Source organism: Dioszegia hungarica (assembly GCF_025882075.1).
Source record: "Dioszegia hungarica strain PDD-24b-2 chromosome Unknown MKK02contig_11, whole genome shotgun sequence".
Taxonomy (NCBI): Eukaryota; Fungi; Basidiomycota; class Tremellomycetes; order Tremellales; family Bulleribasidiaceae; genus Dioszegia; species Dioszegia hungarica.
Genome location: NW_026515771.1, coordinates 199,023 through 211,928, shown reverse-complemented (window position 1 = coordinate 211,928; position 12,906 = coordinate 199,023). Strand labels below are relative to the sequence as shown.

The window sequence follows — 12,906 nt, the reverse complement described above, 5'->3', positions numbered from 1 at the left end:
AGCTAGCAGCGTCTTGCTCCTTTCCCTTCGCTTATGTCTCACCACACCTTGGCACTTGATCGTATTCAGCCATCGCATCACCTCAAAGCAATACAAACTCCGTATCAAGCATCGGACACTCCCTGACCCCCCAGACCCCACACAGCCTCTCCACCTCTTCCCTGCGGATGACAACCTCGACATCCTCCCACTCGCCCAACGACTCCCCATCGCCTGCCTCCTTGGGCACTCCTCCACTCGAGCCATCTCCCGCATCCACTCTGTACTCTTGCTCTTTATCGTCATCGCCGCCGGTCCGGATACGCTTGGAAGGAGCCGGCACAGTCACTGCCCGGCGACGGCGCAGCAGACCGAGCTCGGCGAGTGCGAATGCTGTATCGTCCACGCGGAGATGACATGCCGCTGCGAGAGCTGAGAGTGTGAGAATCAGAGAGTATTGACCTTTATGTCGTGGGATATCATGCTTGAGCATACCTGGCCATCAGCCTCGTTCCTGTGCCTGGCGTACAAGTCAGAAAACTCACTGTGCCCCGCTATATCAATCAATACCCCTTCCACAGCAGTCGAGGGGCGTCGCCTTGTGCTTCTCCCTCTCTTCTCAACAGCCGCCGCACCGTGAACAGCTCCCTTCCCTTCTCCGGCCGCTTCGAGTTTTGGTGCAGCAGCGAGTGCCTGGCGGAGATATCGCAAGATCGTGCTCGACCAGTACGCCAAGTAGCCTTTGAGACCGAGGTCGGATAGGGGTCGTTCAGGCGTCCCGGGAGAGAGGCTGATCGGGCGAGTGGCTGGATGCTTCGTGAGGTAGTAGCCTGGGTATCAGCTAATCCTCTCCGGTTCGTTCAGGCAGAATCAAACACGTACTGAACTCGATGAGCAGCTTGCCGAATCCAGAACCCTGATATGGCGGGAACGTGACTATACAGGCGAGGTTGTAGTCGTCGAACGACAGTTTCTCCTTGGAAAAGAAGGCCATAGGTTGGTCTCGGTAGGATGTGGAGGCGTCGCAGATGATGTAGAATAGGAAGTTTTCCACCTGCGCGAGAGATCAGTAGATGGTCAGATTGGTCTGGGGTCAGATCTTACATGGAAGAAGACAGACTATGATTTGTCAGCTGGGATCCTCACGGATGACAAGCTAAGGTTGACCACGTACTTTGTGGTCAATGAAGAGCTTCCCAAATAGGCTGAGGTTCTGACAGTATAACTGAAAATATCAGCCTAGGATCGGTTCTAGATAGTCCGCAGACGTACCGTGGCCGCCGCTCCATCGACCTCCCAGATAGTAAAGCTGCCTCTCTGATATACCCGTCGCCCAGGCGGAAGGAATTGCTGGCATCCAGACTACACATCAGTGTGTGCACTCAATCGACACTAGCGACTAACAGAATGCTTCTCCCAAGCGGCTCGAGAGCGCATGTACTTGAAGCACAGCTGTTGATTCAGCTTCCGGACACATGAAGGGTTCTCAACCCAACCGAGGATAACTCACGTCACACACCCATAGTCGACCTCTCGCACCCACACCGCCCTTACCTACTCCCCCATGTAATAGATCGCCTATCGAGCGGGATGGGGCCTGATTCTTCCCTTTGATCTCTTGGCTCGCTACTTCCGCGGCTGAAGCGGGAGCCTTTCCCTTTCTGGCTGCGGCACCGCTCAGTGGCCGATGTGGAGGCTGATGCGTTGACGTTGCGGGTACTTCCTCAGGTGGTAGCGGGTACGGAGAGTAGTACCTACCTGGTCAGCCCCGCTGCCCGCTTACGGGGACGGTAGACTTACCATGTTCGGATCAGGTACTCGCCAAAGCGGGCATCTTCAAAGTTTCGCACACGAGTCATAGCAGCATGCTCTCTGTCAGGCGATGGAAGAACCGAGGCCTCCCTATCGGAACGGGTAGCAGGCCGGGCGCCATCTGCAGAGAAAGAAGAAGCGCGGGCGGGACTCGAAAGAGGCTGAAGCGGTGAGTTTTGACATTCTTTCGTCTCACCGAGGTAGCTCACCTTGGCGAGTTTCCTCCGCTTAGATCCCCCTGGACTCTTCATAGGCAAGCTACTCGGCCCAGCTACCGCTTCCTCAATGACCTGCTCGCCTATCTCCGTTTCAGGCACCCAGGTGTCCAGGCGCTTATCCTGGCCTTTGAAGGAGATGTAGGCTTCTTGTCCGCCATGTCGGCCTTTTCTGACATTAAGTACAAGGGCTGGCCCTATCATTGTCGTCAGCTGAGCGTTCTTGAGCTGACTGAGGGGACGTACGTGGGATAGATCCAGGTCGGTGGACCAGGTAGGTCGCGCTAGTATACAGCGGGCGTGGCTGGCTGGGCATACCCAGCGCTACCGGCGCCGCATGTCCCATGGCGTTTGCGGTACGCCCTACTGGCTGATGGCTGGGTGTATAGACCGTCTGAACGAGGAAAGAGAAGGTGTGGATCCTCCTTTATGGGGGCGGGGCGCAAGCTGGCTGGACCAAAACAACAAAGCTCCCCGGAGTTCAAACGGAACTCCGTGCCCTCCACCATCATCATGCTTGTCTGTCTTTTGCTATGTATGTATGCACTGTACTGTACTGCCACTGCTATGCAGAGATAGCACCATGCTGCCCTTCAGCACGCTCATACTCCGCAGCTACTATCAGGCGATTGGATGGAACGAAGACAACTCGTACTCGCAGCTGACGAGGAGCTCGAGCGGTAAGTCCGGTCCACCTTGACTTCTTGTCCTCTTGTCCTCTTGTCCGCGAAGTGCAGCTGATAGGATAGCACTACTGTCAGTCTACACTCCCCGACCTCGAACAGTATTGCTTACTGATTGATTACTTACCGTGCTCAGTGACTTTCAGCTGCCTCAATCTCTCATACTGCAACTGGCAAACTCTCCAACACCCATCTTCTTCACCTCTTATGCCCTCGACGCGCTACCGCAGCTCAATGGGTCCTTGAGCTACATTACGACTTCAGAAGCGCTTAGAGACGTGAGTCCATACTCAAATGTAGACCGTTACTGCGACCTTTGCGGTCAGATCAGGGATAGTTGCTAGGGATTAGGGCTCGGGGAGTGGAGGCTTAGTAGGCACGGAGGGAGAGCAAGGGAGCAAAGGGAGCAGGGGAAGCCAACACCCCGACCACATCTAGCAACGTGCTACACCACCGTCCTACTATCCCTCCACTCCCTGAGGCCTAATCCCTAGAGCTGTACTGAATGACTCCAGATCGGGCCTTCTCGCAACCTGCCATTCAAGCATGTCGTCGACCGATTCAGGATATACCCACTACCACATAGACCGCCGCCGAAAGATGAGCTCTGGCTCGGCGGAAGACGGGTCGAAGGAAGGGGTATGCTTCCCCCTCAACCCCGGTTCCCCATACCACCTCACCGTGACTGTCGCTAACACCTCCAGACTACCTACTCTATTCCCGCCTCCACTTCCCCTCCCTCCACCTTTCCGGCCTAGCCACCAGCCGCCTCACTCCGACCCTTCAATTGCACCTAGCCTTCCTCTCACATCCCCAGCCGCCGTCGGCCCGCCCGTCCTCCCCGTCCGGTCCGTCCCATTCCCGACAGCCATCCGAGACTTCCACAGCAACCACCGCGTCGCGTCCGCCTCCACCTGGGAATATCATACTATCTCTACAACACGACACGGGTCGGCATGCGTCCGAGTACACTTACAGTGTCCAGGATGGGATGTTTGGGTGGAGGGGATTGTGGAACTTTGGTTGGAAAGGGATGTCGGAGGGCGTTTCCGGACCGGGAGCGGTGGGGAAGCCATCTTTGGCGGAAGTGGCGGTTCAGGGGGCCGGGAGGGAGGATGGAGAGACAATGGATGGAGGTCTGAAGGGGCGATTCTCGGCTGGAGCCGAAGTTTACTTTTCTGCCATGCAGCGGAGTTTCGGTAGTGAGTCCTCCTGCGTTCACCTTGGCTTTTATGTACAGACGCACACTGACTCGCAGTCTCGACCGGACTTCGCTTCTCGACCCTGCCCACCCCTTCCTCCGGATCCCATCACCCCCTCAGCCCACCGACTACACTCACCCTCCTCTACAACCCGCTCATGGGGTTCGTATCCACTGCCTACTCCGCCCAGATCTCGCCCACCATCGCCCTTTCGTCCAGATATGGTGTCAATGTCTATTCGTACGAGAGCGACCTGAGTATCGGCGGGGAATGGTGGATCGGCCGACGAAGAGGGAAACGAGTCGAAAGCGGCACCACTCCCGGCTTATCTGCGGCGGTGGACCCGCAACCGAGTCGGGACAGCTGGAAGGGGCCCGGTGAGGTCGAGAAGGCGCAAGGCAGGGAAGCGATCTTGGAGGAGGGTGATCTGAGGCGGGACCATCATGCTTTGTCAGAGGTGCCGGGTCCTTTCGCGCATGAGCGAGTCTATCCGGTTGCTGCGCCCATACCGACACCTTCCGCCACGCCTGAACTGGGTACAGTGGAATCGACGAGGGATACGGCGGAAGATCGGGATGGAATACTAAAGGCTAAGATCTCTGGGAACTGGGTACGTCTGTCTCCTTGCCTTGTAGAGTCAGGCTGACGAGACAGTCAATATCGCTTTTGTACGAGGCGCGTATCCGGAACTGCCTGGTATCTATAGGCGTCATCTCGGATCTTGTCAGTCGGCAGAAACCTATTCGGAGTGTAGGGGTGGAAGTACAGTACTTTTCTTGATGTACTATATTTGCCCTATCGCAACAGTGGCGGATACTGGACGTGCACTATGCAGCAACACTGCTTTAGACTACGCTGTCCTAGCTGTCGCTCCACGCGCGGACGCTGGGTATTGATCTGGACGGCAGTCCCTCTGAGCTGCGAGGGGCTTGGTATATGCGTAGTGTATTACGCAGAGGGACTGCTCCAGAATTGCCACCGAGTGTCCTGCGTCCAGCGCACTGCCTCACTGCAACTAAGTACCTTCAGCTCGCTGCAAGTGGGGGAAAGTGGGGAAGCTTCCCCGGCCAAGCCCGACCGCACCTGTTATAGGCTGCAGGATCCTTTGTCCTGTCCACACTGTTCGGGTTCCCCTTCAACCATCCCATATCTTCAGATACACTATCATCCCTCCGACATGCCCTCTCGAAATGATAGCAAGATAATCATAGTCGGCGGCGGAGGCACCATCGGCTGCTCCACGGCCCTCCACCTCGTCCGGTCCGGCTACACCCCAAGCAACATCACTCTGCTCGACACGTATCCTATCCCCTCGGCCCAATCGGCTGGTAATGACCTCAACAAGATCATGGGGATCGGACTACATAATCCTGTAGATCTGCGGATGAGCCTCGAGGCGAGGGAGATGTGGAGGGAGGATGAGTTGTTTAGGCCATTCTTCCATAACACTGGCCGGGTGAGCTTGACCTTGACCTGACCGTGAGGGAGTCCGGGAGGGGGCTCCTTTGTTTGGGGCAGAAGCTGACATGTCACAGCTGGACTGTGCGAGCTCTGTCGAGGGAGTCAAGGGGCTCCGGGAAGAGTACGAGGAGATGCGGAGCGGAGGGAGTGGGCTGGAGAATACGACGGAATGGTTGGACGACGAGAAGGCTATTCTGGCGAAAATGCCTCTCCTTGAGCGCCGGAATATCGAAGTGAACCTGTTCTTCTAACATCACACCTGAAGGCGCTAATGATATCAGGGCTGGAAAGCTATCTGGAGCGAAGACGGAGGATGGCTCGCCGCTGGATACGCCATCAACGCGGTCGGAGAGTATCTGAAAGCTCAAGGGGTGAATTTTGCTTCTGGCGAGTGAGTGTAATACTCTCCGTCTTCGCTTGTCTGATCCTGCGTCCTGGCTGACAACGTAGAGCCGGCTCATTCGTCAAGCCCCTCTTTGACGCCGATGGGACCACGTGTATAGGCTGCGAAACGCAAGATGGATCTCAATACTTTGCGGACCAGGTGGTCCTGGCGGCCGGAGCGTGGAGCCCGACCCTGGTCGATCTGGAGGGACAGTGCTGCTCCAAGGTGAGTTCCGATGTCATGGCACATTGGCTTTGGGACATTGTGCTGACTGACAGGCTTGGGTGTACGCGCACATGCAGCTAACGCCGGAAGAGGCGGCGGAGTATAAGGGCGTGCCGGTTGTGTATCACGAGGACTTTGGGTTCTTCTTCGAGCCGGATGAGTGAGTCAGCAGACAGCCGTCGGACTTTATCACTGAGCCGTATCGCCTAAGGATTTTGCTGAGTGTTCCAGATTTGGTGTCATCAAGGTCTGCGATGAATTCCCAGGTGAGCTTCCCGTCTCGCAAGTCTGATCCTACCCATCCTCCTCAGGGTCAACAATCTCAGCTGATTCAACAGGCTTCACCCGCTTCAAACCGCACACGCCCTACCCCCTCACATCCCCCACCCGTATGTCCGTCCCCCGATCCCACGCCAAACACCCCACAGATACGATCCCCTCCGCCTCTGACGCGTCCATCGACCTCGCCATCCGCACCTTTCTCCCTCGTTTCGTGGACAAGCCGCTCTTCAACAAGCGGCTGTGCTGGTGTACTGACACCGCGGATGCTGCGCTCCTGTGCTGCGAGTACCCGGGATGGAAGGGATTTTACGTCGCTACGGGCGATAGTGGGTGAGTCCGCCGTTCGGTCTACATGAGAGCGTCGTGGGGATTTGAGGAGATACTAATACGATAGACACTCGTTCAAGCTGCTTCCGAGTATAGGGAAGCATGTGGTAGCGATGCTCGAAGGGAGCTTAGACGCTGAGCTAGCGCATGCGTGGAGATGGAGGCCGGGAGGAGACGCTCTCAAGTCAAAGAGAGCAGCACCAGCGAAAGATCTTAGCCATATGCCTGGGTGGAGGCATGATGCTACTGTCGGTTGACATGGAAAGTATCTCTCCATGCATCTCTTAGACCACTGACCACATCACTTGGCTGGACTCATGTCGGCTGACCTTGACAGAATCAACGTACCGGCTCTCAGAACGTTGACTCACGCCTGCCAAATTCGGCTCCTGGCCACTCATTCATCCTACAATCCGACAACACTCGCCACTCGCCGTATCTCATCCGCTCGCTCGCTCATCACCACGTCGATCCCATCACCAGGGTGCTCTTCTGAACTATTTCCCCCGTCGTCTTGGTCGGCTTGCCGCCAGAGCCGTGATGGTGGAGAGTAGGCCGAGTACATTGCTGCCGTTTGACGGTATGTGGCTGGGGACCGAACCAGTTCGCCACCACCTCAGAGGACCACCAGTCATCTTCCAGATCGTCAACCTGCCCAGCAAGGTCCTCGCATCGATCATATCCCAATCCCTTGTCACCCGCTTCCATCCGGGACAGAGACAGCCGCCTGACTCGATGCCGGAAGTCAGCGAGGGAAGCTACGATGATGGGTGACTGGACCCGACGTTTCAGGCGCGAGTACGAAATGTGGACCTGTTCAATGATGGCCGCTACGTCTCGGAGGCGATGTTGAGCGAGGTGCACATCGGGATGACGTTGATGAGCGTGTCTGTGAGCGCAGTCAGCGCCGGCTACAGCGCGTGGAGGTCCATAGTGATGGCACAGGGGAGGAGGGGGATGGGGCGTAGCGGGGGTACGTATCTCTTCGGACTGGTCAGAGTGTTCTGAGCTCGAGGTGCGCCGGAGGAGTCGAGGGCCGGGCAGAGGGAGAGTGAGTGGTGGTAGATCAGGATTGATCGGAGTCGTAAGGTCTGTTTGGCTTCCTTCCTCTTCCCATCGATCCAGCCCGGGTGAGTGATTGAAGTCAAGATCATCGTCCAGTCGAGCTGCTCGATGGTGAGATGATCGTCGTGGTGTTTCCGATGTGAGCATGCCAAAGGGTATGGGCAGCGTCGTGGAGCAAGGCTTGCCTATAGGGGCCTGTGAGTGAGTGGGAAGGGAAGTGTCGTTGGAGATGAGAGGCGAATGCGAAGAGAAATGGACAGACGCCCATCCTCCTCGGCTTATATTCCCCCCAAGCGCAGGCCTCAGGGCCGAAAGGGGCCAGATGACACGTCCGAACACCCCGAGAACGCGGCTTCCTGCTCAAAGGAGCTCTGAGGCGTGATCGCCGGTCTGCCCGTCAGATACCGCGTCAATCCGCCGTTCGTCAAACGCATCGCAGATCTCGAATAGCTGACGTGAGGGCGTAATCTATCAGCTTGGCGTGTCAGAATTTGATAGGTGAAAGGAGCAAGGCGTTCTGGGCTTAGATCATGTCAGCCTAGACAGTGTACTCCTTTGAGGTATGAAAGTCCAGAGGCGAGAAGCTGGTTTCAGTAGATGATGTGGGAGAAGGCAGGGGTAGATTGGCATCAGCCTTCTAGATTACAGCGAAGTATAAGATCGCGCCTTCTGTGACCAGTAAGCTTCCCCTCGGAAGTCTCGGCGACTTCCCCGACGTCCTCCTGGAGCTGATCTCAGCTTCGGCCTAGAAGCCAGATCTCAGTCGAGCCTTTCAGCTTTGAGACCTTGAGATAAGCGTCCGCTCGTATCTGGCTCATCGTGAGCGCTGCTCACCTTGGGACACGCTCAAGCTCTTCCTGGACACCTAGACAGCGTCTTGGGTCCACGTCATCGCCCCTTGACTTCGTTCATCACACGCTCAGAACACTCCCATACGCCCCTCATCAGACCCGTACACGCCCGCTCCACCTCCTCGTCCGACTTGGACGCATTCCGATCGAGACAAGCTCGATAGCTGGCGATACTGCCCGCACACTCGGACTTGACCTCAGCGAGGTGTGGGACAGCGGTATCGGCACAGAGCGAGAGAGCGCGGGACTGGGGAAGGCAGATGGTGGGCCAATCGGACGATTGATTGTTCTCTACGCACTATCGGATCAGCTCCTATATTCAGTATGATGAGCCGAGGCAGATGTTACGTCTGCCCTTATAGCTGCAGCTCTTATCCGGTGGACGAGATACCCGCTAGCCATTCAGCTATGACTCACGGCTTGATACTCGGCCATCTGCTTCGCGCACTCTTCGGATATCAGCTGAGGGCCCTTCGATCTGGACCTCTACCCACTCTCAGCGACGAGGTTGTAAGACGTGTCCATCCTCGTCTATGTCTTTTGCCCTCTTGGTGGTATAGTGATACAAATCTGTCGAGTGAAGAGTGAGTGCGGGCCCGTTGCCAAAAATGACGCACGGATCAGCTTACGTACACGGATACGCGTTTGACTTCTTTTCGGTCTTCGCCGGGCTGAGACACCGAGACAAACATCCATCAACGTTGGTTGAACCTCTTCACTTGTTCATCTATCATCATACCTCTTTCCCTAGATTAAGGTATACCTCCTGTCATTAGTGCTCCCCGCAGCGATGGCGACACGACCCAAACCTGCTCCGCGCTCAGTGCAAACCCCCTCAACACCCGGGGGACCCCTCCGATCCTCACAAACCCCCAACCTCGCTTACCCCTTCCTCGCCGACTCGCCCTCCCACTTCCTCGCGCCCAAAGATGGCGCCGTCAAGCTCAAGGTCAAGGCTGGTATCAGTCCCGAAGCGAGAAGCAGGATCGGCGTGACACCGAGCGGGCTGCGGCCTGTCACCCCTCGCCCGATCAAGCGGGTGGCGCCGCCGGTTTCTGTCCCGGCGAGGAGCAGATTGGAGCGGGGGATGACTCCCAGTGGGAGTGATGATTCATTGAGGGCGTACGCGAGGGTGGAGGAGCCGCAGTATATGGGTAGAGAGGATGTGGGTCATGGACATGAAGTGGAAGTGATGGCGGATGAGGAGGACGCGTTGGGAGAGAGCGAGGCGGTTTTGGTGACAGTGAGGTATGTGCCATACCTCTTCTCCTGTGATCTATGCCTCAAGGAGGACTTTGGCTGACCTGATAGGGTCCGACCTCCAAACCCCGCGGAGACCCATCCTGGGAGTCAAAGCTCGGTATGGGAGACAAATGAATGGAACACTCAGACGATCAAGCTGGCGAAAGAGGCGATCGGTACGAGGGACGACAGGGAATGGACCTTTGGTAAGTCGACGCAAATGCCTCAAGAGACCCAGCTGACTTTTTGCAGACCGTATTCTCGACCCAATGTCGAACAACGGCAAGGCATATACCACGTCAGCCAGGACCCATATCAGACGTACGTCACAACCCTCATCGAAATGGTTTGGGCTGACCTTCCAGGTGCGATGGAAGGCTATAACGCTCTTATCTTTGCATACGGCCAGACGGCCTCGGGCAAGACGCACACCCTTTCCGGCTCGCCCTCCGAACCCGGTATCATCCCCCTCTCGATCCGGGACTTATTCGCCCAGATCCGCTCTTCTCCCGACCGCGAGTTTCTCCTCCGCGCATCCTACCTCGAGCTGTATAACGAGGCCTTACTGGACCTGCTCTCCACGGATGGGAAGGAGCTGAGCCTTAGCGAAGGGAAAAAGAAGGGCGAGGTGATTGTCAATGGATTGACGGAGATTGCTGTCCGGACGGAGGAGGATGTCAAGCGCTTGTTGAGCGTCGGAGAGGAGAATAGGAGTGTAGGCCGGACAGACTGGAACTCTAGGAGCTCCAGAAGTCACTGTGTCTTCCGCTTGGTAAGCTCACTTTTCGTCACAGGCGTAGACAGGAAGCTGATTCTGTAGGTCATCGAGTCTCGCGCAGCCGGCGTTTCGGACGTACCAGTGGGCGCGCGCACGCCTGGTGGTCGAGCCAAGACAGGCGGAGATCGGACGACACGGATCTCGACCCTGTCCATCATCGATCTAGCTGGTTCGGAGCGGCATACCAGCTCGAAAGAGAGGAACGCCGAGGGGAAGCACATCAATCAGTCGTAAGTTGTCATATTCGCCTGTAATGCGACGAGATAAGCTGACTTGTCAGACTGTTGACTCTCAAAATCGTCATTTCCAAGCTGGCCGATATGGCTTCAGGCCGCAATATCTCGCACATTCCTTACCGAGACTCCAAGCTGTAAGTCATCGCTTAGTAATCATGGCGGGCGGTGGGAAGGGGCCCGAGGTAGCCGCCATAGACGAAGTAAGAGAGTGGGTAGCCGAGAGGAGGGTGAGGTAGACCTGGGAGCGGGTTGGGGTGGGAGAAGGGAGAAGCGAGGCGGCTGGGGCCCGGGGAAAGCTGGGTGGGGCGGGGTGGGACGGGAAGACTTTAGATGGATTGAGCCGAACCTGACAGCCCAGTACTCGTCTTCTTCAACCCTCCCTCTCCGGTGACGCCCTCATCTCCGTCATCTGCACCGTCTCCCCGTCCGCCGTGAACCTCAACGAGTCCCTCTCGACCCTATCCTTCGCCCAAGGTCTCAAGCGTGTCCTCCTCCGCGCCCAGAAACGCGAAGTCGTCGATCCTCAGGCTTTGATACAGCAGTACCAAGAGGAGATTGCGGAGCTCAAGGCGAAGCTCCGGGATAGGGATGAGGGCGCGTCGAGCGTGATGATGACGCCTGGAGCGGGAGATAAAGGGAAGGCTGCGAGCGGGAAGGCGAAGGGCGATATGGAGCGGCGTCTGGAGGAGCTCAAGAGTCTGATCTTGACTGGCAGAGAAGCGGGAGAGCGGGATACAGGATATGAGGTGAGTTTCCGCATTCTGGAAGTGGACGAAGCTGACATGACAGGCCCGACCACTTAGCCCCACCAAGCTTGAATACCCGAAGCTGGACTATGATCAATCCACTGCCGATGTAAGTCTGCTCTCTACTTCCGGCCTACAGCCTAGCTGACAGATACAGCTTCAGGAAAGCCTTCACGCCGCAGAGCTCCGAATTAAGCAACAGGACGCCGAGCTCAAGAATCTGCGCCGGGATCTGGAGGCTCGGACGTCCAGGCCAGACGAGCGGATCATGCATCTGCAGGACCAGGTGGACGAGTTGAAGATGCTTGAGGGTGAGTGTGCGGGGTGTGGGGGACCGTTCACTCAGAAGCCGCGCTGACGGAACAGTGGCGTACCAGGCACTTCTACTCCAGCCGTCACAAAAGGTCAAGGCGGACGTCGAGAGGGAGTGGCATGATAGGGTGGAGAAGCTACAGGAGCAGGTGCGGAGTAAGCAGATCTGGGCGTGTAGGTTGGACGAGAATGTGCGGGCGGTCACGGCGGAGAATAAGCGATTGACAGCGGTGAGTGTCTTGGGCAGGAATGTGACAGTCGGGGTTCGGACGATGGCGAGCTCGGCTGCGAAAATCAGTACGGGTGTGGGGTACCGAAAGCGAAGCTGCTGAGATCGGGGAGGAGGGCAAAGGGGGACTGTAGGGGAGGCCGGTGGGAAGTAGCAAGGGAAGAAAGGGGTGACGACCGCAATTGCCTTAGCCTCGTTGATGCCACGAACGACACGACTATCCAGACCAAGGCTGTCGCTAACCTTGACAGCGCTGCGAAGACGCCGAAGAGAAGGTTCACCTCATCATCGACTGGCTCAACACCGCCCTCTCTTCCTCATCCCCGCCATCCCCCACTTCCGGCCTCGCTACCTCAGACTCGCAATTCGATATACCGACCCTCACCGTCGAAGCGCCAAGTGACGACTTTGGGTCCCTGAACACTCGGGGCCGAATCGCCACGCTTAGCCTGAGCGCCAAGATGACGCGCGACAAGTTTAGCAACATGGATCTGGCGAAGTTGTCGGAGAAGTTTGGAAGTCTAGGGGTTAAGGCGCGGGCGGGGAAGGTGAAGATGTTGAGTCAGGAGAGCTGTGGGGATTTGGCGGAGCAGGCGGGGGAGGATGAGGAGTATTGAGGGGGAGGTCGAGGGGGAGGGGAAGGGGAAGAAGGAGATAGGGGTGGGACTGGACAATGTGCGCGGGAGTCTTTCGCGCTTGGTACCTGTCTACATTTTGGGAGCGGTTAAGTTGATGTATAGCCAACACTTTGTGCCTGACGATACTTACCGGTAGTGCGTATAGCTGAATGTGGGGCATGTGATACGATCTCATGGACATTCATAACGCAGCTAATCACAATCTCACAAAATACGGCGACCTGAAATTGAAGTCGCC

The 12,906-nt window shown here is 56.9% G+C and overlaps 5 protein-coding genes across 5 annotated transcripts; 3 read left to right on the top strand and 2 right to left on the bottom strand.

Annotated features, from left to right (window-relative positions):
* Positions 1 to 82: 82 nt before the first annotated feature.
* Positions 83 to 2,352, bottom strand: MKK02DRAFT_37513 (acyl-CoA N-acyltransferase; the record flags this gene model as incomplete). The annotated part of the gene is made up of 11 exons (XM_053089680.1): positions 83 to 474; positions 525 to 809; positions 862 to 1,033; positions 1,084 to 1,098; positions 1,154 to 1,204; positions 1,252 to 1,341; positions 1,384 to 1,431; positions 1,490 to 1,733; positions 1,780 to 1,952; positions 2,001 to 2,203; positions 2,253 to 2,352. 11 exons carry the CDS (start codon positions 2,350 to 2,352, stop codon positions 83 to 85), a joined length of 1,773 nt encoding a protein of 590 aa, XP_052944410.1.
* A 237-nt stretch (positions 2,353 to 2,589) lies between these two features.
* MKK02DRAFT_16182 (uncharacterized protein) lies at positions 2,590 to 4,671 on the top strand (the record flags this gene model as incomplete). The annotated part of the gene is made up of 7 exons (XM_053085590.1): positions 2,590 to 2,690; positions 2,826 to 2,967; positions 3,205 to 3,328; positions 3,394 to 3,891; positions 3,948 to 4,244; positions 4,434 to 4,501; positions 4,546 to 4,671. The coding sequence occupies 7 exons, from the start codon at positions 2,590 to 2,592 to the stop codon at positions 4,669 to 4,671; spliced, it is 1,356 nt and encodes a 451-aa protein (XP_052944409.1).
* A 397-nt stretch (positions 4,672 to 5,068) lies between these two features.
* Positions 5,069 to 6,828, top strand: MKK02DRAFT_16617 (fructosyl peptide oxidase; the record flags this gene model as incomplete). Its single annotated transcript, XM_053085658.1, has 8 exons — positions 5,069 to 5,347; positions 5,427 to 5,585; positions 5,634 to 5,743; positions 5,803 to 5,962; positions 6,016 to 6,122; positions 6,194 to 6,228; positions 6,301 to 6,574; positions 6,639 to 6,828. The coding sequence occupies 8 exons, from the start codon at positions 5,069 to 5,071 to the stop codon at positions 6,826 to 6,828; spliced, it is 1,314 nt and encodes a 437-aa protein (XP_052944408.1).
* A 1,696-nt stretch (positions 6,829 to 8,524) lies between these two features.
* MKK02DRAFT_37510 (uncharacterized protein) lies at positions 8,525 to 9,012 on the bottom strand (the record flags this gene model as incomplete). Its single annotated transcript, XM_053089679.1, has 3 exons — positions 8,525 to 8,785; positions 8,905 to 8,936; positions 8,982 to 9,012. The coding sequence occupies 3 exons, from the start codon at positions 9,010 to 9,012 to the stop codon at positions 8,525 to 8,527; spliced, it is 324 nt and encodes a 107-aa protein (XP_052944407.1).
* A 265-nt stretch (positions 9,013 to 9,277) lies between these two features.
* On the top strand, positions 9,278 to 12,647 carry MKK02DRAFT_16616 (putative kinesin; the record flags this gene model as incomplete). The annotated part of the gene is made up of 12 exons (XM_053085657.1): positions 9,278 to 9,619; positions 9,692 to 9,735; positions 9,799 to 9,935; positions 9,982 to 10,050; positions 10,095 to 10,501; positions 10,550 to 10,737; positions 10,788 to 10,877; positions 11,102 to 11,489; positions 11,533 to 11,598; positions 11,647 to 11,800; positions 11,856 to 12,031; positions 12,282 to 12,647. 12 exons carry the CDS (start codon positions 9,278 to 9,280, stop codon positions 12,645 to 12,647), a joined length of 2,427 nt encoding a protein of 808 aa, XP_052944406.1.
* Positions 12,648 to 12,906: the final 259 nt, after the last annotated feature.